The sequence below is a fragment of the Electrophorus electricus genome, chromosome 14 (assembly GCF_013358815.1).
Source record: "Electrophorus electricus isolate fEleEle1 chromosome 14, fEleEle1.pri, whole genome shotgun sequence".
NCBI classification, from domain to species: domain Eukaryota; kingdom Metazoa; phylum Chordata; class Actinopteri; order Gymnotiformes; family Gymnotidae; genus Electrophorus; species Electrophorus electricus.
The window spans coordinates 12742248-12769206 of NC_049548.1; the positions used below are offsets into that span (position 1 = coordinate 12742248).

The following is a 26959-nucleotide window of genomic DNA, read 5'->3' on the forward strand; positions in this document are numbered from 1 at the left end:
AGAAACCTACATTACCGGCCTGGGTCTTCAGACCCGGCCCACAGATTTAGCCATACGTATCTCGTTAGTAAATGAGAAAGGTAACCAAAGGAAACCCTCCGAGTCCACGCTTCTACTCTCATTTACAAGCGTATCCGAAATAGCCCGCCACCGACTGACCAAGGCCACCAGGAATTAGGACATAACGCAGCTTTGATGGGACGATGTGGGAGAACAGCGTTTATTTTTGTGGCGTCCATATGCACGGTGAAAAGGTTTAGACGTGAGCCTGTTTTATATACAGGTTGGTTTTTTTTAAATAGAAATTTACAAAACAAGCTTCGGTCATGTTTGACACCTGACCAGTCCTCCGTCCATTTTCGCTGAGCGGACAGTTTCACGAGAGGGAACTTTCTGAAGTTTCCCGTTCCTCGGCTGGACCCAAAGGGAATCGTAGTTCGGTTCTTCATAATACAACTACCAGTTTTTTCCTCATAATTTATCCGAATAAGGAAAGCGAGACGGCGACTTCAGTTGATTACCTGTCTTTTCTTCGGTATCCAATGGATATTCACTGCAAAGCAGACCCCTTCAGCGCGATGCACCGTAAGTTGCACCCGAGTTTGGTTTGATCTCTAGTACTGACAATTATTTCATATTTACACATCTAAAATTAGGCTGGGTTAGTTTATCTACATGAACTGTGCTGCAACAGGCCTATTTTCATTTTTTGTCATGCCATCTACATCATTAGAAATAGAAAAGGTCGAGTGAAGAGCAGAGTTTAACTGAACAACAACAATACTGGAATATATCCAGACATTTGGAATCTAGAATGATGTAGGAACAGTTTTCTTGGATTGTAGCACAAAGAAGCAGCTTATATTATTTGTACGATGATAAACGATGTTGTTTCATTGAAATAAAATTGATAACAAAAGTCTAATAGGCATGTTTTCACAAAAGTAAGTTTTGCCATTCAAAAGAGCAAGGGAGACGCAGAGGACCAGTTTTGCAAAAATAATCCATTAAAGCCAAAACGGAAAAAAAAAAAGTCTATTTCCACGTTAAACTAGCCCTGCTAATTTCGCCAACACGTTATTGATTCAACCCTTCTTTCAACATTATTATTTAGGTATTGAAATTTCAAACTGAAACTCAAATTCTTTTTAGTAATGTGTAACACGAGTAACAAAACTCTTAATTATTTATAATTAGGGAGCGCGGAATATGATTAAGCAGGTAATATAATAGCCCATCTAAGAAGAATAACAAGTACCACTATTTTGCTCAGAATACGGATGCCTTTAAGTTGGAAGAAATGTCACTGAAAAATATTTTTTGAATGTCATAAATCACACGCAAAAGCCCTCCAAACGCATGTAATATTGTTAGATATAAGACAGTAAGCGTTGCTTGTAGCTGCCAGATTAATCACGTATATAATAACAAAGCGTTTTGTTTCATAATATACTACCTTTTTCCACATTGTTTTAAAATGTACAAACAGTGCATGAAACCACACCGAGTCCACGCTCATGACGCTGTAAAGAGGTTAAATTAATAGTACTTTATTCAAAACACCTTCCGCCTAACCGATCACAGATGTAGGTTTGTTTATAACGATGAAACAAATAAAGATTGCAAAAAAGAAATCTGTTTTAGTTATGAGATAGCAGAAGGATGTCTATATTTTAGAACAATTTCTTATATCCCCAAATATACAGGGTGTTGAATGTTTTTAAGCTATAACCGCTATTTTCTGATTAAAGCCTTAACGTGGAAGGGAAGAAGCAGAGTGGCAAATGGTTAATGGAAACAATTAATTATGCTTATTAAAATTGCAATATATTAGAACGCCTTTTTTAAAAAGGCTATTAAAGCTCTCAGATAAAGCGAACTGGGTGTAATGTGACGTTATCTCTTGCTGCTGTTGTCTCCCGTATAGGGCATGGGGGAGTGAACCAGCTAGGCGGGGTGTTCGTGAATGGCAGACCCCTACCTGACGTGGTGCGCCAGAGAATTGTGGAGCTCGCACATCAAGGGGTGAGACCCTGTGACATATCCAGACAACTGAGGGTCAGCCACGGCTGCGTCAGCAAGATTCTGGGCAGGTGAGAGAGAGAGAGAGAGAGAGAGAGAGAGAGAGAGAGAGAGAGAGAGAGAGAGAGAGAGAGAGAGAGAGAGAGAGAGCGAGAGAGAGAGAAAGATTCGTGCATTCTGTACGCAAAATTTTTAAAAATGCCTAAATAACACAAAACATTGGGAGTATTTGGCGGTAAAAGATATGACTACAAGACACAAAGACACATAAATATTTGTCAGGTTGGTTATTCAGAAATGTAGGCCCTAAATTAAGTTTGTATATCGGTGCATTTGTGTATCTTTAATTAGTGTAAGCGACTTTAAATGGGACTTTGATTATGCACACATTTGTCGCCACTTAAGGCGTTTATCCGCACGATTTCTATTTCGGGGTCGAGGATTACGTTCTAGTCCCCAGTGTTCACCTCCAGTGGAACGGACATGTCTTAATAAATAATTTAAAGCGTTATATTCGGCATCTTTTTCCCTCAAGTCAACTGATGCTTGGGCTAAATAAGCTATACGATCAGCCAACCAATACCAGCAAAATTACATAGGCATTGTTTATACATTTGTAATGTCCGTGGTAGGCAATGCTGATCCGCGTATTATGTTTCGCTTTGATTACTGTCTGTTATGTATATCACGTTCCTTATTGTTACTGTAGGTACTACGAAACCGGGAGTATAAAACCTGGAGTAATTGGGGGATCCAAGCCAAAGGTCGCTACGCCAAAAGTAGTGGATAAAATAGCGGACTATAAGAGACAGAATCCCACCATGTTCGCCTGGGAGATTCGAGACCGTCTGTTGGCAGAGGGGATCTGCGATAATGACACAGTTCCCAGTGTCTCGTCCATAAACAGGTAAGAAAGACTGACATATTTAAGGTAGACTCCAGAAATGAATGCTGGGGTTAGTATTGAAAGAGAAATTATGGATTACCGGGATATAAAGACGGGAATTACAATCAAATCCGAATCTAAATTCAAGTGTAACAGAATAATAACCAAGTAACCTATACATTTTTGATAATCACTATTTAAGATCAAGAAAGAAAGACTTAACAAAACAATTACCCAAATGTGCAGATCCTAAGCACACTAGGCCATGAATAACTCAATGCTTGGTATTTCTTAATTCTCAGAATGAAATAGAACTTTTGTTTTATTCGTTTTTGACGATTTAGACCAAAATCGATGTCCAGGAAAAGCGCACGTGTGTATTCTCGTGGTCAAGGGGAGCCGTATTGCCAGAGTTTCGCATCGATGGTGGTCTTGAGAGTGCAATTCAATCCATTAGTTCCAACTCCCTCGGCAGTCAGCGGTAGATCTCGGCCTGCGATCGTCGGAATTCTCATCTGTCCGACTGAAAACCGATCAATGCGCGGTGCAGATCCCATATCACCGGGATACAGCGTCACGCAGAGCGTTCAATAACAGTTCGTGCCGCGGTATAGGTATGTTTCGTTTATAGAGACGATTCACGTACTTATTTTCTCTTAGAAATGACTGGGGAAGCACAGGTTACTACGAGAAGGGAGATATAAACTATTGAAAGCGCTGCTGCGTGAGGAAATCATCAGCCGTAAATCTACTCACTATATCGGTATTACTAAACGAACGAATGAATGAATGAATGAACCTGCCAATAGTCTTCTGAATGCATCGCGTTCAGTGTCTAGTAGGCCTCATTCGCATTAGTCAGATACTCACAGAACATTTTCAAGCAATAAATAAATAAAAATACGGTGTATATATACTAGTTTGAAATTTAGCTTTCGATGGAAAGCTATGAACTTGTACCGAGATGGTTACTGATAACAACCAAAACCTATATGGAGATAAATAAATAAAACAACTGTGGACAGAGAGGGATACCACGCATGGGGCCCGCGCTGAACTTTGGTTAAAATGCACTCTTCCATAAAAGCCTCTGCATTACATTTTAATGAGCCGATGCCACAGAATAGACGTCTCAGACAAGAAAAGACCTGAAAAAAATTCATTTCATGCCTCGTGGTTGCCTAAAAAGACCCATTTAAGCAGCTTTTGACGCAAATGTATGAGAAATTCAAGATGTAGGCTGCATTAATATAATTAAAGGGGTCTTTAAACTTTTTCTGAATTTTAATTTAATGCGGGCTGCTTATTTAGCAATGAGAAACTAAGTCTGATTATGATTAAAATTAAAATATGAATATAAGGAACTGGGCATTTCTTTCATTAGCTGTGTTATTCTTCTGTTATTCTTCAAAAGGTTGAGAGATCTTCCCAACTCTATTGAAAAACAAAATTCATTCCACTTTTGTGTCTTTGTGTCTTTATTTTAATAAAAAAATGTTGGTTCATTCATGCATGGAGACCCTGTTACACCCACACAAAGAAAAAAAAGACAGAGGATGAGAGAGAAAGAGAGAGAGACAGAGAGAGAGATGGACACAGAAAGTGAGAGAGAGAGAGAGAGAGAGAGAGAGAGAGAGAGAGAGAGAGAGAGAGAGAGAGAGAAAGAAAGAAACAGACAGGGATGGCAGAGATGTTTTTGAGTTTTAACATTTCATTTTTGTAAACAAATTTTAGTTGGGTGCATTTGACTGAGAATATTAGCAAAGATTATTTCACTGTTATTAAAAGTGAAAATGCTCCATTGAAATTCCACACCATGTCAAACCCACAGGCCCTGAGTACAACTATACCATCTGTCTTCCAGCAGTATCCATGTTCTCACCACTCTGTAAAAAAGTGACAACACATTCCAGTTCTGACCTACTTCAACATTTTCTTCCCACTATTATAAATTGACATTTTGACTTGCCCTAAAATCAAATTAATAAGATGACTTTTCCCCCTTCCTTTCAGTGCGGGCAACCAAAACTAAAAACAAAAGTCTCCAAACAGTGAAACGGTGAGAGAGAATGACACAGGCAGAGCAAGAGAGAATGAGAGAGAGAGAGAGAGAGAGAGAGAGAGAGAGAGAGAGAGAGAGCGAGAGAGAGAAGAAAGAAAGACTTCCTAATTAAGAAATCTCAGTTAAAACCTTTTTTCCCTTTGTGAATGACGACCTAGGTTTCAAGGTGTCCATGGCTGCACAGTGCAGGTTTATTTTACAAGCTTGAAGAATGAGCAAAATTACAGTCCCGGTTGTTTTTTTCCTATTTGTATTTCTTCCTCTGTGTATGTGTGTGTGTGTGTGTGTGTGTGAATGGTTGTGTGTGTAGATGTGTGTAGAAAGCTGAGCTTGGGGCTGTTGACAGTGAGAGGATGTTTTAGCTTTAAGCACTTTACTTTGGCATGCATTATTAACACTTAGTGAGTTCCTGTTGCACTAGCGTGTCTGGTCCTCCATCGGCCCACTCGCTGTAGTGGCCGCAAGATATCAAAACAGGCCCCCAGTGGGACTCAATATTATTGATTGTGTAAGACAATTTTAATACTTCTTCGGGGAATTTTCAGCTACAGCTGTGTCATTAATTCATTCTGGCAAATGACTTATTCAATAACAAGAATAACGAATCCTGAATAAAGCCCCTGGATTTATACAGCCACCACCAGCCATGGGGTCAAATTAGTGTGTGTGTGTGCGCATGTGCGCGTGCGTGTGTGTAGGTGTGCGTGCGTGCGCACGTGTGTGTGTTTGTGTGTGTGTGTGTGTGTGTGTGTGTGTGTGTGTGTATGTGTGTGTAAAACAAGAAACTAGAAATGAATATTGATATGTGATCAGTGCTGAAGCATTGTCTCTGAAACGCTGGCCTAGGGGCAGTAGTTCCATGCTAAAGGTAGCTACAGCAGCATGCATTTCATCAAACGTCAATACTAGCACAGCCATTTTAATAGGTACATTTCTGACTTTTGAATAGGATAACTGCAATACAAGCAGTACAAGGCAACAACCAAAGTAAATTATGATCAAAACATTTTTAGAATCAATATTGCCTATAAACCATGAAATGAAAAATACTTAACCATGTAAATGTTTTTGTATTGCTTCATGTAAATATGTGCCAAACAAGAAGAAACAATGAGTAAGCTCATATAAGTATAGAGACCAATTATCCTATTGTACATACATAGCCACTGAATGCTAGCTTACTGCAAATATTCTAAGTAAGTTCTAAACCAAAATTTGTATATTTAAACTAATCAGACATGATGTCATCAATGATGAATGAAGCTTAAGTTTACAAATGGGCATGACGGCCTCTTTTTTTCTCAAAGTGCCTCTTGGATTAAAGGAATCAGATGCTAGCATAAGCTGGTGCAAAGGCACCGAGGAACTATAGCTTTCCTGTCACATGTAATTTATGGCCTTCCATTTGCATCCGTGTGCCCATGTGGCTAATCCAGAACTTTTTTATACCTGAGTTTCGATCAATAAAACCTCATCCACAGCAGCCCTGGGGCTTTCCTCAGGAAGAGAAAGAGAGAAAGAAAGGCATGGAGATAGAGAGAGAAGAGAGAATAGTGTGTGTGTGTGTGTGTGTGTGTGTGTGTGTGTGTAAGAGAGAGAGAGAGATGATGAGCGTGCGGCAGGTAAGGATGGTGAAGGCGATCATTGAGGTGAATTGATGTGATTTCATGCTTTGTTTGCAAAAGTGCAGCTGGAGTTTTTCTCATCACTCACTTCAAAGGGAGACCAGGCTCCTTTTCCACCTGGTCTAAAAACCACCTCTTCTATACCACCATTCACAGCCGCAAACTGAACCAAGGCTTATGTTGTGCTGCTATCAGAGGCACGCACTCAGACTGCACAGGCTCTATGGTTGTAAGAGTGTGTGAGCCATTCTATGTTCATTCTGCAGGATCATTCGGACGAAGGTTCAGCAGCAGTACCACCCTTCTCCAGATGGAACCTCCCTCTCCACAGCGGGACACACTATAGGTGCGGTCATGACAGTGTGCCTTGTGAGCTGTAGTTTTACATGCATATTTATACGAACATTATATTTTTAGACTAAAATTACATACATGTTCCAGACTAAAATTGACTTTCACTATAAAGTCCTATTTTGGGACTAGGTTTATTCCATGTACAGAAAATTTAATTAGATCAAATTAAATTTCAGTGCCAGTTCATAATAATCTAGATGTAGATAGCTGTTACAACGATGCTTAGCTCAGCACAATTCTCTCATACACGGTTTCTGTGATGGGTTTTGATGTTATTAAAATAATGTTTTTGTTTTTCTAAATTATGCATTCTTCTTCTTCAAAAAAAAAAAACCAGATGAAAATATCGTACCTTTTTGTTTTCATAGTCTGCATTTTGAAACATATGGGAAAAATGCAGAATTTTGTCCCAAATTCAATGCCACATTAATCATGCATAAATGTAGCATAAAGATTGCGTTCTTGCAGAAGCACAGATTCTAAACCCATAAAAACTAACTATAAAGCTTAATTAACAGATCCCAGTATTCAAGGTTTATTGTCCAGTATCACTCCTAGATTAGCACTGGTAGAACATTTCCAACCCATCTACAGTTGTTGAGTTCATTGCATCCCTGTCTCTCCCTCTGTAGTCCCTAGCACGGTGTCCCCTCCACTTTCAAGTGGATCCAGTGATCCAGTGGGCTCCTACTCCATCAACGGCATTCTGGGTATTCCTCGCTCCAATGGAGAGAAGAGGAAAAGAGATGACGGTAAGCATGAAAGCTGATTTCCGCCTGTCGCCTAACAGAGGCACACAGCTGCAAGGGTCTGTCTGCCGTAAGGGTCTGTCTGCCGAGGTTCTATGTGTGACCTGCCTTGTGGGAATGTCTGACACGATATGATCTTTGCCCTCAAAGAACTATTTGCATTGTCAGTTAGTGCAAGACACTGTACTCTATCAGATTGTTTTCCCTTCTTTTAAATGTACAGAGCACCTAGATTCAGGTGTGTCATGCATTAGGTTTTTGTAGTAATTAATTCAATATAAATGTTAAATTCACATTTTCTGCATTAGACAGTAGTGATGCATACAGAATTTGAGACCCCACCATGATCAAAGCATGTGAACTATGTTTCAACGGCATGTTTCTATTGGTCTAGAAGTGTGAGGACGAGTGACATCATCAGTATTTTGGTTTTGGAACCATGACCTCGGAGGGTGTCCCTGTGGTTAATCTGCTCTACTGTGATTAAGAGCGTCTCAGTAATTACGTGTCAGGTCGATGCAGCCAACTAGCTAACTCAGAGAAACAGGAGACAAGGCCACAGTGGCTTCAGAAAGACATGCAGCACAAGGGCTCCCTCGCTGCCTCCTGTCCTACTGTATTTTACAGTACACCAACAAACTTTAAAGTCCCTCTGCTGGGAGGGTATCCACAGAAAGGGTGAGCCATAACTCAGGGGTATGCAGCTATTCTAGATTCTGATGAAGGGTTAGACCCTCTCAATCCATACAAACACTACTGTATATCCCATTAGTTATTTATTTATTTTAAATCTAATAAACAGCTATGTCAGATCAAGTTGCAAAACAAGTCTAGGGATGAATTTGAGCTTCACAGAAACAATCCCGTTTTACAATCCCAAGTGTGCTTCAGTGCTGTTATTTGCCTCCATAAGGTCACCATTTAAGCAAGGTTTGAACGATGTGGCACAGAACTGACATTTTGATGTTCTTGTGTATAGGGGGTAAATGGCTTAGTGTATGTAGCCCATAGCAGCTAAATCACCTCAGTGCAGAGTGCAGTACCCAGCGTGAAGCTGAACCACATGGCAGATGCATTTAACAGGCACACGGCACAAAGCTCTGGGGAAAGTGCTGTTGGCCCACACAGAGCATCAGTCACTATGGGCCCCTTCCATTCGCTGGGCACTGCAAGGGCAAAGCACCACAGCTGAATCACTATAATAATGAGAGCTGGGAGACCGTGGTGTGTGTGTGTGTGTGTGTGTGTGTGTTCTGCACTCTCCAAGATGACTGACTGTTGTGGGGGTTTTCCTCCCTCTGAAATGGCCCTCGTGATGGGAGGCTATTTTCTTGATTTAAGCATCGGAACTGAAGAGAGAGATCGAGAGAAAGAGAGATGAGAACACAGAGAAAGTGGGAGAAAGAGGTATGGAGAGAACGAGATGAGAGCATGGGGAAAGAGAGGGATGGAGAGAAAGAGATGAGAGCATGGGGAAAGAGAGGGATGGAGAGAAAGAGATGAGAGTATGGGGAAAGAGAGGGATGAGAGAAAGAGATGAGAGCATGGGGAAAGAGAGGGATGGAGAGAAAGAGATGAGAGTATGGGGAAAGAGAGGGATGAGAGAAAGAGATGAGAGCATGGGGAAAGAGAGGGATGAGAGAAAGAGATGAGAGCATGGGGAAAGAGATGATGTGATGTCTGGGGAATTCATATGCCCCTACATGAATGGATGTGACCCAACCAAACATGCACACTCACACATGCATGTGACACCTGGTGACTAAGAATGGGTTATATTTTATCTTTGGCTTCTAGTCACATGAACATAAACACAGCTACTCACTACTTGCTCAAAAACATGTATATACTCTAAAAGTGTTCGGTTTGTTATTTGGATGCAAATATATTTGTCATTTTGTCATGCCTTGTGTACAGCATCTAGTGTAAAAACATCAAGGACTCCTACCCTATGGCCACCACACTGCGAGCTAGCAGCCGTGACTGGCAGTGCATCTGTTCCATATTTTCGCTGACTGACTGTAACATGTCTTGTTTTCTTCGTCATGTCAGTCTCAATTGGATTCTTTAAAAAAAACAAAAAAATTGTTTCTAATGACAGAGCCCATGTTACCTGGATGTTCTACATAATTATATATCTGTGTATGCAATTCATAGGGAGAGCAACAGTTTGTTTGTTTGTTTATTTATTTTTTATGTTGCTAACTCCTCACAGTATATGCAGCAATGACATTACAGATGCACTGAATCATGTCTTTTAAAGTTTATGTATACATATAAACTTGTTTATATCTGTACATCTCTGGGCAGTGCCTGCTGTGTTGACAGAAAAAGGTAATTGATGAAAAGGACTAATGACCTGCATAGAATGTAAAACATGGCATATATGTGATATATGGCATATATCTGGTCCCAGAACAAGTGTATTCCCCTCCCAGCAGCTGGTACAGGGTATGGGGGCCTAGTGAGTACAACATTCACATTTACATCTCATTCAAAGTGAAGGGCTTACAGAAATGCTTTGTTAGCTCTGTGGAAGTTATCCTAGTGCTGGTACATCGGGCTGGAGTCTAATAATACCACCGAGCAAGAGTCTGTACATCAGTGCAGGAAAATGCACACAAGAGGATGTTTCAGGACTGACGTGTGTCATTACGTGAGCACATCAGCAGTGCAGGGAGAGGCCTCGGAGGGAGCACTGGAGTAAGGACTCTGTGGAAGCAGAGGGTGGGGTGGGCGACCCACTCCATAGAAAAGCACGACTAGCCAGCTCAGCTGGGGAGGAATAGATGGTGGTAGTGTGTTTGTTTTTGGCCCAGGCCGTGGCCAGGCGCCAGGCAGGGCCGTCCACTGACCCGGTCACCTGACAGCAGGGCTGGGGTGGGCACGGGCCGCCAACCGTACACTCGGGCGGGGAGATATTGCGGAGGTGACACACGTTATGTACACCGCCACCCAGCCAGGGACGGCCACAGGGACACAGGTGTCACCTCAGCCATTAATCTGCCGCTGCCACTGTATTACTGCAAATTAAAGCCAGTGAAATGGAGTCAGAGAGAGAGAGAGAGAGAGAGAGCAGGAGAGCATGAGAGATCGACTGTGTCTCCGGCACCCATGGCTGTCCGAGCAGCGAGGTGGAAGTGACATTTAAGGGAATTTGCAATTCCGCCGAGAAAAGCAATTACCTCACAAATTAACATCTACCATCTATATTATATCTACACCCCCACCCCCCAACGCCTCCACCAGCCCCCACCTCATATCAGAGCCATTACTTTACCTCCGGCTCATACACTCAGGCCATTAAGGAGATGAAAGATCGCACCGGTCACCCTCATACTCGCCCCAGCCAGACTCAACCATGGACTTGGCTACTCCGATCCGGACTCCATAAAAACACAACAAGCATAAGGTCATTGTAGGATTCAGTCTGTCACTGCTTGAGCAGGATAAGTTGGTTCAGGGGAAAACAGTAATAGAAGGAACAAGAGAGAGGATCAACAAACAGCTGGATTCATTAGATTGATTACATATGAGACACTGGCTGGATTTCAGCACCAAGATTTTTTCTTGTTTCCAGTGCAGCATTTGAAAAATCTTCCCAGCTGTGCATCATTCAATATACAAAACTCCTAAAGAGAAGTGCATTCAGACTCCACGCCACTTTACATAAGCATTAGTGCAACAAGAACAAACAGTCCTGCCCTACACAGTAGTTATCGCAGTTATTCTACATTCATATGGAGTAATTACATAACAGTTTCTCAGTGACATAGGTAATACAATCTGATTAAGAGAATAGCAAAGTGTGTTTGTATGTGTGTGTGTTTTATGTGTGTGCGTGTGTGTTTATATGAAATATCAACATAGCAGATGGTAAATTAAGAAACGAGACAGCGTTGTAGTCCTAATGGACACTTTGAGAGTCGCCCTGCCACCTCTCTCCACTCATGCCCCAGCTGAATCCCAGCCGCACGATCATGGCTCTCAATCTCTTCGCTCTGTCCCCCCCACCCTTGGGGTCATGGCCTAGGGGTGCGCATCCCTGTAGCTCTGATAGAGTGGCCTCCCTCGTTACCTCAGCCCTAATACCACCTCACGTCAAAACGAATCCACTCCTCGCAGTTTCGGATCAATACTCCAGCAACAGGGCAGGGGACAGTGCAACTGGGGGCCGGCAGCACAGAGCGCACAGCCATTCTGGCTCCAGGGGGATTGTTATTACATAAGCGCTGATGGGGAAACGGTGGCCCCATCTCTGATGGGTGAAGCTGTTCTGGAGTCTTGATCACACTTTGAGAACCACTTCACCTGAGACCTGATTGCTCTTGAAATCCAGTAAAAAGAAGTTTAGTGTAAAAATAAAGAAGTATATTCGGTACAAATATATTGTTTCTGGGCTATGATACCAAGACTACTAACAAAAGCTTACAAATCACTTTAAAAAAGCACTGGGTGGCTTGTTTGTTTGCTTGTTTGCTTTTGAAGAGCTAGCCAACTCTACCACTGGAATGAGAGAGAAGCTCTGTTGGTTGGCTGCCCACGACATTTGATAGCTGCAGTTAAAATGCCAAGGCCACATTAGCCTGTGTGTGTGTGTGTGTGTGTGTGTGTGTGTGTGTGTGTGTGTGACTGCTTCTCGTGTGTGTGGGATGTAGGTGTCACTAGTGTGAATGACAAATGCACTTGCATTGATCAGGTTTGTGGCCCCAGCCCTGTAATGGAGAGTAATTAATGACTCTGTTTGCCCCAGCACACACTGGAAGAAATACTCCCTCTTTCATTAGGACCAATGGGAGCTGCCTGCCCAGAATGCCTGCTCAGAAATGCACTACCCTATAGAACTTTGGATTGGGATGCGAAATAAAATTCAGCTACATACATACTACATATATACAACTACACACATACACAAGGCAAAACCTAGGTGCTATATAGAAATCATATCATGTGAGTCTGAAAGACGATCATATATTTCTGGGTCTAGTGTCTTCCTACCACTATATGAGATAAGGTCACAGATTTGTTGAGCGCATTATTCGATATATGTGCACACACACACACACACACACACACACACACACACACACACACACACACACACACACACACACACACACACACACACACACACACACACGCACGCACACTAGAGGTTGTGAGATATTGGGAAGGAGATGGGCAAGCCACCGCTGCTTCAGGGTTGCGTGGTGAGAAGGTCACAGAGAGGACCACAGAGGCAATATCGGGCTGTAATGGAGCCAGCACACAGACATGATTGATCAATTGAATTTCGCGGCAGAGAAAAGTGCTGGATTAAGCTCGGGATTATGACCACAATGAGTCAGGCCATGATGTTCATCTCTGCTTCATTTCAAACTCTGTCTGCTCTTCCCCCACTCGGATTCCCAGTCTCCACAACCTCCATATCTCACCTAGGATCGCTCTCTTTCTCCCTGTCTCACTCTCTCTCACTCTCTCTTTGTCTCACACACTCTCTCTGTCTTCACCCCCCGGTCAGGGCAATCAATAGGGGCTCCTACATATCATACATCATCAGTGTCCTGTGTCATGGAGAGGACATAATCTGCTGCAAATTTAGACTGGCAGCTGAGTAAGTGAACTATGACTCATGCCAATGTGTGTGTGCCTGTGTGTGTGTGTGTGTGTGGCGGGGGGGGGGGGTGCTAAAAAAATCCCTAAACCATTTTGTTGCAATTCTAACAAAGGAATCAAAATCAAACACATCTATGTGCTCTAAAGCAAGACAGTGAAGTGACCGACCAACACCAATCTGATTTGACCCGTGTTGGCTCCACCCCAGGCCTGAATGAATAGGTCCAGGGCATTCCGACCAAAGCCAGAACAGTGAAAAAGTGTGATGCTTTCCAAACACACTCTTACAAACATCTGCACTTGCACACAACACAACAGTCATTATTCCTGTTGTTTAGTAGTCCACAGGGCACTACAGGGATTCTAATGAACTTTTGCATGGATGTTTCTTAGGATTCCACAGTTTGAAGGACAGACTCTGTCCGGGTCCTACAGTGCTTCACAAATTCACAGGATTAGAAAAGATGGACAGCTACATGTCTCAATGCTGGTGCAGTAGTATCTAGAACGTCAAAAATGGTTTTCTATGTGGATATCTGCATTTATAAGGTCCGTTGCTTGCCCTCTCTATGTGTAGATGGTTCAGAGGGCTCGGGGCAGAACAGTGACTCCCAGGGCAGTGTGGAGAGCCTGAGGAAACACCTCCGTGCAGATGCCTTCACCCAGCAACAGCTGGAGGCCCTGGACCGAGTGTTTGAGCGGCCGGCCTACCCGGAAGTGTTCTCCAGCTCTGAGCACATCAAACCGGAACAGGTGAGCAACCTTGGCCCCCACACTCTCTCTCTCTCTCTGTATTTCTCTCCTTCTAATTGTCCCTCTATCTATCTATCTATCTATCTATCTATCTATCTATCTATCTATCTATCTATCTATCTATCTATCTATCTATCTATCTATCTATCTATCTATCTATCTATCTATCTATCTATCTATCTCTCTCTCTTTCTCTCTCTAATAACAGCAGAATTAGCTACCTAAGCATTCATATTTTCTGCAGATTGGCCTACACACTATGTATACCTCATGTGTGTCTGTGTAGTGCTCAGCAATGAGATTTCCTGTAGGGGGAAGACATGAATTTTATAGTATGTAGTAGAAGGCTAAAGTATGCATAAATTGTGTGCCCATGGTCTTTTTTTAGAATGTCTTTAGCATGATTACTTTATAAATCTTCTATTTCAGATGTTAATACATTGTTTTGCTTTCTCTCATACATCACCAACTACTGTGACTATGTGTAGTATCTGATATACTTCTAGACCTGGTCATCTTCCATGTGCCATTACCATAGGAGCGGCGGGGCTAGAATGTTCCAATAAGCTATAAACTGTGCAGAGACAGAGAGCATAAGAGAGAAAGAGAGAGAGAGAAGGAGAGAGAGACATGGTGGTGGACAGAGAGAGAATAACTGGCCAGTGGCCGTGTTGTTAAACAGTTGCTGACCATCTTTCTAAAGGCGCATGGACAATGTAGTGGGATTGTCTGAGTAAAAACATCTAGGTTTTATTGTGCTTGTGATGGAAAAAATCAAATAAATAAATAGACAACATTCCCAATCTCACCATACGGCAAAAGAAAAAGTGAACATTAAATGAAATCCCATCTGCTGTCTGTTCCTTTCTGTCCATTTCTGATTTTCAGCAATATAGTAACAGAGCTGACATTCATAACATCTGATATTGTCCAACAAAGCTCAAATTATACATAAAATACATAAATAAAGATCATACATTTTAGTTGAACACATTATCAATCTATAAATACATTCCTTCATATTTAAGATGTTTAAAATATAAACCGAACCATAATATCTTAGACCAAAAATTAAACCAATAATCTTTCAAGCCAATAACCATCATCCTACATTGGATTATTTCCAAAATTCAGAGACTCTGAGGAAATTGATACATTTCTGATTGAATATGATTGTTCAAACAGATAAATAGTAGAACTCACTGAGCTATTACAACAGTGTGTCCTTTATATGTCCAAGACACTATGGTTTATTGCAGTGGATAATTTACATTATTTACATTTGGTAGACTAAAAAAAAAACAACCCACGACTATTAATTTTCCCATGAAAACAGAAATGTGAACCATAAAGGGAACGACCTAATTGAGTTCATTTTAATTTGGGTGCAATCGTGTGGCATTACTTCAGTGATTAATCAGGCCGACAGCACTCACCTCCAGAAGAAGGCCTAATTTGCAGCTAATTACAAAACTGATTTTCACTGCAAGATCAATACCAAAATGAATTGGAAATGACTCGCTATCACAAACAGCGCCAGAGAATGTGTTAAACATGTGGGAGAGGTATGGGGGAAACCAGGAGAGAGACCGGACACGAAAATCAAATGGCCATGGAATGTTCTACAAAAATCGGCTTTAATTTGCTGAGGTATTAATCAGATCACTTTTCTATTTGTAGTTCCCCGTTCCCCACTGCTCTAGAATCTCCTACCCAACTCTCACTCATTCACTCATACGCTCTCTCTCTGGTGCATGTAAATGTAGGGTTATTAGTTAGGTGTCTGTGTTCTGTTGGAGGCATTACAAAGCCATTTTGAAGATGCCTAGCGAGATGGCCTCCCCCCCCCCACACTTCTGCTGGCCATGTGCTCATCCTTTTCATACCTTCCTCTCCCCCGCAACGCTGGCATCTGCATGAGAATACTGCCGTTCTGCACCAGGGCCTCCCAGGAAAAGAGGGGAACATCAGCTGGGGCCACAGCGAACAGTTGTAGCAGACAATTAGAGTTTATCTGTGATAGAGACAGACATGGCTGGGGTCAGGGGCCTCTCTTGTGACATGCAAGCACATGCACACACGTACACACGTACACACACACGCACACACACACACACACACACACAGCCCTCACCAAACATTATGAACATACAGACGCCGGAAGTCTCATTCGATTAAATAACAAAAGGGAGGAAAAAAAATCTCATGTCTGTTGATATGGTCCGAAGAGTCTGTTTGGCAAAAGGAGAGCACTTTCACAATGAGAGTATCCATGAAGACATAGCCAAGTGGAAGTACTTATTTGATCCCAAAGTAACCAATAAGATTTTAATGAGGGTCCTTTTATAGATCTTATCAGTGATTATTTTCTATACTCATTATCCAAGTGTCAGGAGGTACAAAACTTAAACAAAACTTAAAAAGACCAATCATTTTAGTAAAGTCTCAGTCTCAGTAAAGCCTTATTCTCTCCATAATAAGAACACACAAACACAACCTTATTGCACTGTCTACAGACACACTACAAGTCCAACTTCTTCTGCTCTTTCGCATTCTTTTTCTGTCATGCACAAATGCATAAGTGTACCAGTAATATGATCCCGTTATCTTGCCCATGCTTGCAGGCCAGCGAGTACGCCCTCCCGGCGCTGAACGCGGGCCTGGATGAAGTAAAGCCTGGCCTGGCCTCCAGTAGCTCCTCCTCTGACCTGGGCTCCAGCGTCTCCCAAAGCTACCCTGTAGGTAAGATCACCTGGCCCCTCTCAATGACCACGTACCACACCACACGTGTAGCTCAGGGAAGCTGCACTGCATTGTCTTACATAGTCCCACACCTAAATCACGCTACTCATGTAATGAGTGAGCCTAAATTACCTTACTCAAGTAGGCTCAGTTATAAAATTAAAAAAAACAAAAAAACAAAAACAAAAACATGTTCTCTGAGCTGACATGGTCATGGAATACGATGCTAATTATTCAGCTTTATAATGTTGTGAGTTATTATCCCTCCACTGATGGTCCTCCATTGACTTAAATTTCCATTCTTAGGAAATTATGGCGAGCCTCTAACCATGATGCTCTTATTACACAGCTATAAAAGTGAACCAACTCAATCACAGACGACTTAAAGTGCTGTAAAAAGGGATGTGAGTTAGTGTTAAATCACTTTTCAGTAGCTTGGCAGTGCCAGTCAACATGGGCCATAACAAGTGGATTCCTCTTTGCAACTCCAGAGGAAGAGAGAGAAATGGACAGAGAGCAGTAATGACTACCTCGACAAATTATACTGATCTTTTTTTGTGAATGTTCAGAAGGACGGGACAATGTTGATGTGAAGAAATGGGCCTTTTTTTAAGTAGAACTATTTCTGGAAGGCCTTTGAGAATTTTAGCCCATTCATATTATCAAAGTTAAATAGGTTGTGTGGATGTATTTCACTGTGTACACAGCATGCGTGCGTGTGCATGTGCAGATTTGTGTGTGTGTGTGTGTGTGTGTGTGGGTGTTTATTTTCCCCACAGTGACTGCTAACACTAATAAGCTCTGTGTATGTTGTAATCAGGTGTATGGTTTGTGCCTGTGCTAATGGCAGTGCTTCAGTTTACACTCGAGTGATAAACAGCAGACTGAAAGTCAAGCCAAGCAGAGGGAGTTAAATGATCTCTGCCTTTAGGCCCAGATCCAATTTCCAAATGAATAGCTCCTTTACGAGGGACAGGAGCGCAGATTATACTCATCCTTAAAATGTTTTCCAGCACCAATTAAAATGGCCACAGTTATTGATCATGTTGATTTTAGTTGGAGGGAAATTTGCATAATCTATTAAAAATGAATGATTCATGAGGCATCCTGTGCCAGAAGAGACAGGGATTGTTGGTGAAGTGTGAATACTTTCCAGATAGGAATCTTTTGTGTCCTCTGCTCATTGCATTAAGCCTTTGCACTACCAAGAAAGGCACTGCAAAAATGAGAGAGGGATTTAAACTTATTGTGCATATCATCAAAATTCATAGCCAAAAAGTCAACTCCAGAGAGTTATCGGCCCTCACCCCTGACACTGCATTACTTATTAAATTGCTTTGCTTCTTTTAAACTAAATAAAACCTTTCAATGCATCTTGACATGAGAAGATGATCCAATTATATGCAGCATATAATTAATTCCTTCATTAGAATCTGGTCTGTTCTATTGCTAGCCATAACCCAATGTCTGCTGAAAAGTTGAAACATTGTGATTGGCCATAAGCTGATACTGACTATACCTGTGCTTCATTCTATACGTTACCAAAGTAAATTAATGAGCTGGGTTTAATGAGGCCACAAGGAACATTCCGGCACTAGCTCAGTGCGACTATAAAGACACAGACATTAACTCTTTGCTCAAGTTATTTTTCACAAAGAAAATGCTGTCCAATACTAACTGTAAAGACCACATAAAGCTCTTGCCAATTATTTTACACAGATATATCTTACAGCATAAATGTAAAGTATAAACACCCACTCCCACTTTAGCGGGAAGGTAAGCACACTAGCAGCCAGCTCACCACCAGCTCCCAGCAGTTTGTCTCCTAATGAAGCACCTGTCTTCGCAATCGCAGGAGACACTCACGCTCTCAGGCTCAAGAATTAATGCTTATTTTGTCTTCACAAAAGCAAACTAACCTTTGAGCACACATTTGATAATGAACGACTTTCACTATGCAGCCAGGGAATTAAGGCAATTTGGCTTTGCAAACATCCTTTGCTTAGCCATAATTAATTAGGGTGCTGGAGCTTTTGGCTGGTGATAAATTGCTCCATCCGGAATATGGAAAACGGAGGTCAGGAGATCTCTGCGCCTTTTTGTTGAAAACATGAAGTTGTCCCTGTCATGAGAGATTTAACACAGCAGAAAGACAAAAAAGATGCTCTTGTACAACAATATTTCCCTGACAGAAAGCATTATTTAAAATAATAATAATAATAATAATAATAATGCAGATGATGATGATGATGATGATAATAATAGTAATAATAATAATAATAATAATAATAACTAATATTATTATTATTACTATTATTATCATCATCATCATCATCATCTGCATTATTATGATTATTATTATTGTTATCATCATCATCTGCATTATTATTATTATTATTATTATTATTATTATTATTATTATTATAGGTTTGCTATAGATCTTGGTAATTACAAATTACAATCTAAATCCATTATAACAATAGGGAAAGGCTGTATTCAGAGCATTGTTGTATAATATCAGAATCAGAATCAGTTTTATCTGCCAGGTATGCAACACATATGAAGAATTTGTCTGGGTGAGTGCACATATAAGACAAAGCAAGGCAAGTTTATTTCCATACATAGCAGCAATTCAAAGTGTTTTACACAGATATAGAAGAATTAACTAAATGATCATATCTTGTGATCTATCACCTCAGGAGGCTTTTACCCATAAAAAGAAGAAAAAGTTTCATAAAACCATTTATTTAAAAAAATTAAATGCAGTTGATTTAAATAGAAAAGAAAACAAATGAAATAATAAAATGTTTAAAAGAAGAAAATACATTGAAAGAAAAGAGAAATTATTAAAATAGTTAAAGTTGGTTAAAAGGAAAAAAATGAGAGCACAATATATTGTGTCTAACTAAAAGCTTAATCAAACAGATAGGGTTTAAGTCATTATTTAAAAATGTCCACTGTCAGGGCTATTGGAGGATATGTGACAGTTGATTCCATCACAAGCTAAATGCTGCTTCTCTGTGCTTAGAGTGGACCTTGTGCATGATTAACTGATGAGCTCCTAGTGATCAAAGAGGCCTGCTTAAATTGTGTTGTTTGAGCATGTCAAATAGATACATTGGCCTTGAACCATTTAGTGATTTATAGATGAAAAATTGTACCTGAAGATCAATTCTGTAACTTACTGGGAGTCAGTATATGGGTTTAAGAATAGGGCTGATGTGTTCCGTTTTTTGGCTCTAGTAAGAACTCTGGCAGCAGCATTTTAAATAAACTGGATTTGTTATCTTTTTAGGAAGACCGGTAGAGAGACCATTACAGTAATCAGTCCTGCTAGAAATAAAGGCATGAATGAGTCTCTCAAGGTCTTCTTTTGGCAACAAGTCTCTAATTTTGTTAATATTTTTGAGATGATATAATGCTTATTTAGCAATTGCTTTGACATGACCACTAAAACCAAGATCAGAGTCCTTGAGAAAACCTCAGTTGCAAACATGTTCTTTTGAATGGCTGTAGAGTCAAGATGGGCAGCAAATCTAAATCTCTCAGCGTTATTTCCAAATAACACATGCAAGGCACTGACATGGTGATTTGATCGGACCAAAGTAATTTAATGATACAACCAAATAAATCATCTGCATAGCTGTGGTGAGATATTCCAAAGTGTTATCAGATGATCAGATTAAGCGAAAGCATATATAAGTTGAATAAAAGTTGCCCAAACACAGAGCCCTGAGGGACACCAAAGGGTCATAGGTATCCGCAGATTTCAATAATGTAGTTCCTGCTGTGGAAATATGACCCAAAACAGTTTAGGACTGATCCTTAGAGCCTGTTCCCATTCTCAAGTCTGCATCAGAGTATTTTATCATTGATGATGACAAAGGTGACACTGAGATCAAGTAGTTTAAGAGGTGTTTTTCCAGAATCTATACTTAAACAGATGTCATTTAGAACCTATAAGAACCATCTCAGTAAATGAACTATGATTGAAAGTTGCAAAGTAGCTATATAACATATCAAATATAAATATAAGGGCTATTTAAAGTAGATTACACAGAATAGAATAAATGTATGAAATAAAAATGAATATTGATATGTACATATGGGTGAGGTCTAGAGAGACATAATATATACAGTATATGCAATGTATTACTGTGTGAAATTGTACAGATATAATTCTGTATAGAGCTAGTTCTAAGTGGGATGATACAGACAACATTTGACTAGTGCAAACAATAGATGTATCTGCAACAGCGAAGGTTATAAGCTATAGGCTAAAGTGCAGAGTGCCCACTCACCTTGACAAGGGCACATATAAAACACATCCTGGGTTTTTAGATCCGACATGTCCACCAGGATTTGCTCCCATGGCACCATGGATTTCAACTCTTCCTGTTATTTCAAGGCAGCGCCAGTACAGACCAAAGCCTAGCAGTTTGTGTTCTCCTTATTTGTTTATTTGTTGGCTTGCTTTGTGTCATGTCTCCTGTGATGTTGGTGTGTTGCGGGTTATGGACAGTGGTACGCTCCACTACTGTAGGCGAGTCTGCCAGACCTAATAAAAAGTCTCATTATGTTGGTTTGCCGGCCGTTTGAAAACCCCTTTTCTGCCGACATTTTCCATCAGTTTATTCAGCAGTTTGGCAATTTATTTTCTATTATTCTTTGATTTTATGCCCCAAATATCTAATCTTTCCTTGGCTTTTAAGCTAGAACTAACCCTAGCGTGGCTAAGCCAGAGTGTGTTTACAGAGGCCTGCCACTCTGTGAACAGAGTGTCCTAAGTGCGAGGAAAGCCTCAAAGGGACTATGAAGTTGGATGGCCAGCTGTATTAAAGAACAGGCTCTGTACTTGAACATTTGTTTTCAATATTTGCATGAATGAGTAATAATACATTAAAATAGTTGTGAAACCAAACATTTTACGTTGAAAATCTTGATACTCTTCATGGCTTTTTCTTGTGCAGTAGACACATTAAGTCACTTAAAATCCAATTAGGTTAAGTCGTAGAATTACTATACTTGTGACAAACATTTCAAATCCTGGTGAAGCCACTGATTACCAAATTTTGCGTGTGTGGAATTAGTCTCTCTCTCTCTCTCTCTCTCTGTGTGTGTGTGTGTGTGTGTGTGTGTGTGTGTGTGTGTGTGTGTGTGTGTGTGTGTGTGTGTGAAAGAGAGAGAGATAGGAAGAGAGTGCATATGGCAAAGGGGAGATGGCCCTTTCTAAAGGTTTGGAGGAAGCTTAATATATTGAATAAACAGAACACTGCAGACTGTGCAAAAACACTGGCCAAAGCTACTTCTTCTCCAGCTCTCTGTGGAGTAGACTGGATAGTCTGTGATTGCCGTAATGGTTGCTGGCCTGCTCATTAAAGTTGCACCGGTGACCGACTTTCCCTTCGTCCCTGCAGCCTCTCTCTCTCCTCATTTCTCTGTCTTCCCACTTTCGCACTCCAACCATACCGTTAAGGGGCCCTCGCCTGTCTGCCTTGGCTGGCTTGGGGCTACACGTGCTGCCTGGGAAAAGCGGAGCATCAGTCCCAATTACTGCTCTGAATGCAAAGCTCCCCGTGCTCGGCTCTGACTATCCGCCAGGGTGACAGTAGGGGCCAGGAAGGCTTAGACCTGCATCTGTTCTCATCGGTGTCATAGGTGGGACATTACCCAGAATTTAAAGGTGCCTGAATGTACTAGAAATTAGAGATCCTCACTTAGCCAATTCTATTGGGGCAGGTGGGGCTGGTTAAGTAGTTTGTTGCAATTCACACACCTCCTGTTGTAGTTTGCATAGTGTACTCAGATGTTGGGATAGTTTTTCATGGACATTTTGTATTTCCAACAGAGTAAACAATGATATTCGAATTTGAATGAAAGTCTGCTTTTTTCATTACGTTTTACTTTTTAAGTGATATGAAGTGTTTTGTAGAGTGATTGTATTTCTCTTTGTACTTTCCAGTGTTTCCACTGCAAGCTTATAAAAAAATGGAAATGGAAGTGTTCTACAGCCATGAAATAAACACTTAAAAGGAAGCAATTAATTCAATGCATTTTTACATGGTTTGTAGGCAGAGATATGGCCAACACAACCCTACCTGGCTACCCACCTCATGTGCCCCCTGCTGGCCAGGGTAGCTACCCGGCATCCACCCTGGCTGGAATGGTTCCTGGTGAGTAACGTTGAACTTTTGTCTCACTTCCAACAAGTACTGTCTGCCACCAATCTGTTTAACTAAGTTTTTATCCAAAGGTTTAGACAGTTTGTGAGTTTAATGTTTATTATTTTGAAAAGTACCAACACTAATACAAATAATAAATTTAGCCCACATTTTTGAGACAGGTTCTTTTTTGAGATTTTGCAATACAAAACATCTGGACTGTCCTGTGGCTAGAGATTTGTTGCATACTTTCCTATTCTCCAACGCCTACTAGAAAGTGATTTAGAGACAGGTCCCAAGAACTGCTAAAGCCAAGAAAGACATTCTTCAACTTTGTCAAATAAAACCTGCCCTTTATAGGCTAATAAATACGAGAGGTTGTTATCCCACACCACAGCTTGCCACAGTCGGCCGTCCGGCAGAAAGACATTCCACAGCAAAAAAACAAAGCAGGAACTTGGTGAAGTAGAAAGATCAGAAGAGAAAGTAGTCACTAAGATGCTTACTCTGAGTGTCAGAAGGAAGGATCTGGGCTACAATACCATGCCAGTGTGGTTGGGAAGGCGCTCCGCCCTGAGTTTAGCATGAGATTACTAGTCAGCGGAGAACAGCGAAACCAGGGCAAAGTTCCAGGCAGCAGTACACAGTGGTTATTGGGCCTGCCTGTCAGTCTCTTGTGAGAGGGAATGAATGGCATTTTTCCAAGATGAAGTACAAGCAGGTTTTAATTGGCTGAATGTGTCTTTTGCTACAGGGAGTGAATTTTCAGGGAATCCCTACAGTCACCCACAGTACACAACATACAACGAGGCCTGGCGCTTCAGCAACCCAGCCTTACTAAGTGAGTATCCATGCATCCTGTTCAGAAATAATACCAACATAAACCTGTACTTAATTAACCTTCTTGGGTATTCATGCAATAATAAACTCAAAACATTAGGTAATATGTTCCTTAAGCTTCATTTCTAAATTTGAATAAATTAAGTTAATTAAAGAATTATTTATATAAACTAATCTACTATTGGCAAGTTGCATTTTTTTATGTTGTGTATTGGAGCAAATCCTCAAAAATATTGTCAGGATTTCAGATTTTCATTCATAAAAAGATGTATCTGGCTGTATCTGTATCTGGATCACTCATTCCTCTCTCAGTAACTCTCATCTTATGAGTGTATGAATGATATATTGAAATAGTACATTCCTCTCTCATTAACTTCCAGGTTCCCCTTATTATTATAGTGCATCCCGAGCTTCCGTCCCCCCAACTGCTGCCGCTGCCTACGACCGCCACTAGTTATCGCGGAAACCGAACCAGACACCAAATCCATAGCCTCGGACTTCATATTGTGCCAGTGTGAACAGTGCAGCTGATCGGACAGAGGCCTCCTTCATATCACATGATGAAGAACAGGCCAACCAGGATGCCAGACGGCTAACCCACATTCATCCATCCGAATACAACAGGCCAACTGTTACAGTGGCCGTACACATCTCAAAGACTACCAAAACTTGATTAATAATTCTTAGTCAAGTATAAGAATTATTATATAAGTGGCAGAACGCAGATGAGGTGATTTTTTTAATGAGTCAATGCATTTTGGTTTCTGTTTTTCATATTTTGAGTTTGGTCTTTGGAGGAAAATATTTCTTTTCTGTCTTGCGACAGTGAACTTTTCCTTGCTCGTACATTTCTTGTTCTCTCTCTCTCTCTCTTTCACTCCCCCCTCTCTGTCTTTCACTCTTCCCCACCCCCCTCTCAGCTGTGCAATGCAAGATCCAGTATCATTCATCTGGACCTACAGCTTGGTGCTTCTCCGCACGCAATTAATACACTCATGCTTAACATAGAGTTAAACATGCATCTAAACTCATCCTGTAAACAACTCCTTCAGATTAAGCCATGGAAGGACTACTGGAACACCTCCCCTTTGAAAAATTACCATACATAAAAATTTAAATGAGAGGATAAAGAGGTCAATCCACAACAGAAGACAAGTCCACCAGATAACCAGTTTCCAGAATTAATAAATATATAACATTTTAAAATTCATTTTTTAAATTTTATTTTGGTTTCATAATTTTGAATGGTTAAATGCAGTACACATGTTTATTTTTTGCAGTGTTAGTTGTCAAAGTACTCTGGATTTGGCAACACCATGCATTCCTGTATCATTTTTGCACCACAAATATTCCAATATCTTAAAGAGAAATTAAGAACAGAAGAACAGAAGAAAACAATATAGTTTGATAAAGAAAAAAATTCAACAAAGCTCCAAAAGTGGTTCAAGATATCCTTTACTCATGTGATAACTGACATTTCAAGATTAATTATTTAGTTGCACTTTAGTTATAATTTAATAACTAAGAAGTAGGCTTGATGCTTAACAGCTCTTCAGTAAACAACAGTTGTTTCATCCAAAGCTTTAGGTGCAATTCCCTGTCCATCCTATTCCCATGCACAGGAAATCAGACAAGCTCCAGCATTTGATGGTGAATAATATATACAGTAATTTTGTCACACTTGCCAAAGATTATTTGTTTGACATTTTATTTACAGTACAGTGTATTGTGATAACAGTATTATGGTAAAAACAATTTTTATGTATGTATCTATGCAGAGTAATATGGCTGTCATATGGATACAAAACTACTGAAAAAGATTTTTAGTTTGTATTTGATCATTATTTATGTTAGTTTTGTTGTTTTGCTAAAGTTTGTTGCTTTATTTTACTACTGAGTCAAATAATTTTCCCTCTGTAAATACAGTCATGTAAAAAACAACAACAATCACACATGACCTTCAACTGTATCAGGCTTCTTGGTGTCATGCAACAGTTGTAGTGATAACCTAGGGAGGACTAACATCACTACAGGACAATTGCACTGTTTAACTGAGTACCTAAAAATTATCTTTTGTTAATGTATGGGTTTTATCCATTTCCACTGGTTCATCCATCCATTTCCTTCCTGGAAATCTATATGTATGTATGATGGATTTTTGCAAAAGATCTCCACCTAAAAGACATACAGTTTTTTAAACATATTTTCCATTTCTTCTGGAATATCCCTTCCAGGTCACAACGATTCTGAGCACTGGGAGAGTAAGCTGCATGCCTTTATAAATGGCGATGCTGTAAGAAACACAGAAATGTTTTTTTTCTACAATAATCACTTTAATTGTTCAAAATAGCAATCAAATGAAAATCTCTATACCAATGTATGATTGTCTCAATAACAAGATACTTTGGGGAAAACTTTGATAAAAAAGTACCTGAATGACGCAACACACTGTAAATGAGGGAAAGCACTGAACAAGATTTATGAAGGACTTATTCCTCTGCTCTGAAGGAAGTGTGTCAAATTTGAGCTTCACTTAGAATCTGACTACTCCACTAACTGTTCAGTGTTCCTAAATAAATCCTCCAGTTCACAGTTTGTCAATAACTTATTATTAAATGCAGACTTGACACTTAAAAAAGAAAAGATTGAGAGGTAAAGGATGTCCTAATCATGAAGAGATGCTGTCAGTTATTTGACAAAATCGTATGACTTCAATCATTGTTTAAATATGAGTCTAAATTTTTGTGCACATGAGAAATAAATTTTATATGTGAAATAAGAGACTTCAATATGTGGAACTCGTTTTTAAAACCTATAATTATATTTTCTAAAAAGTTGTTTTGTTTAAATATAAAACTAAGACTTTATGGTTACCAACACCAAAACCAGTGCAAAAAAAAATCTCTCATTCTGACTTTAAAAAATGTTTTTAAAAAAGAAATCATTGAAAAAAAGATGGTTCAGAGCAGAGTGATTACGATGTGTTATTCATATGAGTACACTAACCAATAACACATCATTCAGGAAGACCATGTCTGACCACACTTAGCACTTCTGTTCTTGTTTATTGCATCTGCAATTCACTCCCAAAATCATTTGTGAATCCCTGTTGACAAACCGCTTGAGGGACTGATTGAGCCTGTCCCTTG

General features: G+C 40.3%; 1 protein-coding gene across 2 annotated transcripts; it reads left to right on the forward strand.

Moving 5' to 3' along the window:
- Positions 1–26559, forward strand: pax2b (paired box 2b). 2 transcript variants are annotated; one of them, XM_027021548.2, is made up of 10 exons: positions 1–585; positions 1928–2093; positions 2732–2929; positions 6862–6941; positions 7582–7701; positions 13892–14067; positions 16692–16809; positions 22881–22982; positions 23725–23811; positions 24191–26559. In XM_027021548.2, the coding sequence occupies exons 1-10, from the start codon at positions 543–545 to the stop codon at positions 24262–24264; spliced, it is 1164 nt and encodes a 387-aa protein (XP_026877349.1). In that variant the 5' UTR covers positions 1–542; the 3' UTR covers positions 24265–26559. The 2 variants fall into 2 exon arrangements, with proteins under 2 accessions (XP_026877349.1, XP_026877350.1); XM_027021549.2 differs by having other exon boundaries at positions 24210–26559.
- Positions 26560–26959: the final 400 nt, after the last annotated feature.

Excerpts from the sequence above, each read along its gene's own strand:
- pax2b (XM_027021549.2), top strand. The coding sequence starts at position 543 with ATGGATATTCACTGCAAAGCAGACCCCTTCAGCGCGATGCACC. Across the intron at positions 586-1,927 it reads CCCCTTCAGCGCGATGCACC|GGCATGGGGGAGTGAACCAG; the intron begins GTAAGTTGCACC and ends TCTCCCGTATAG. Across the intron at positions 23,812-24,209 it reads CAGCAACCCAGCCTTACTAA|TGCATCCCGAGCTTCCGTCC; the intron begins GTGAGTATCCAT and ends TTATTATTATAG.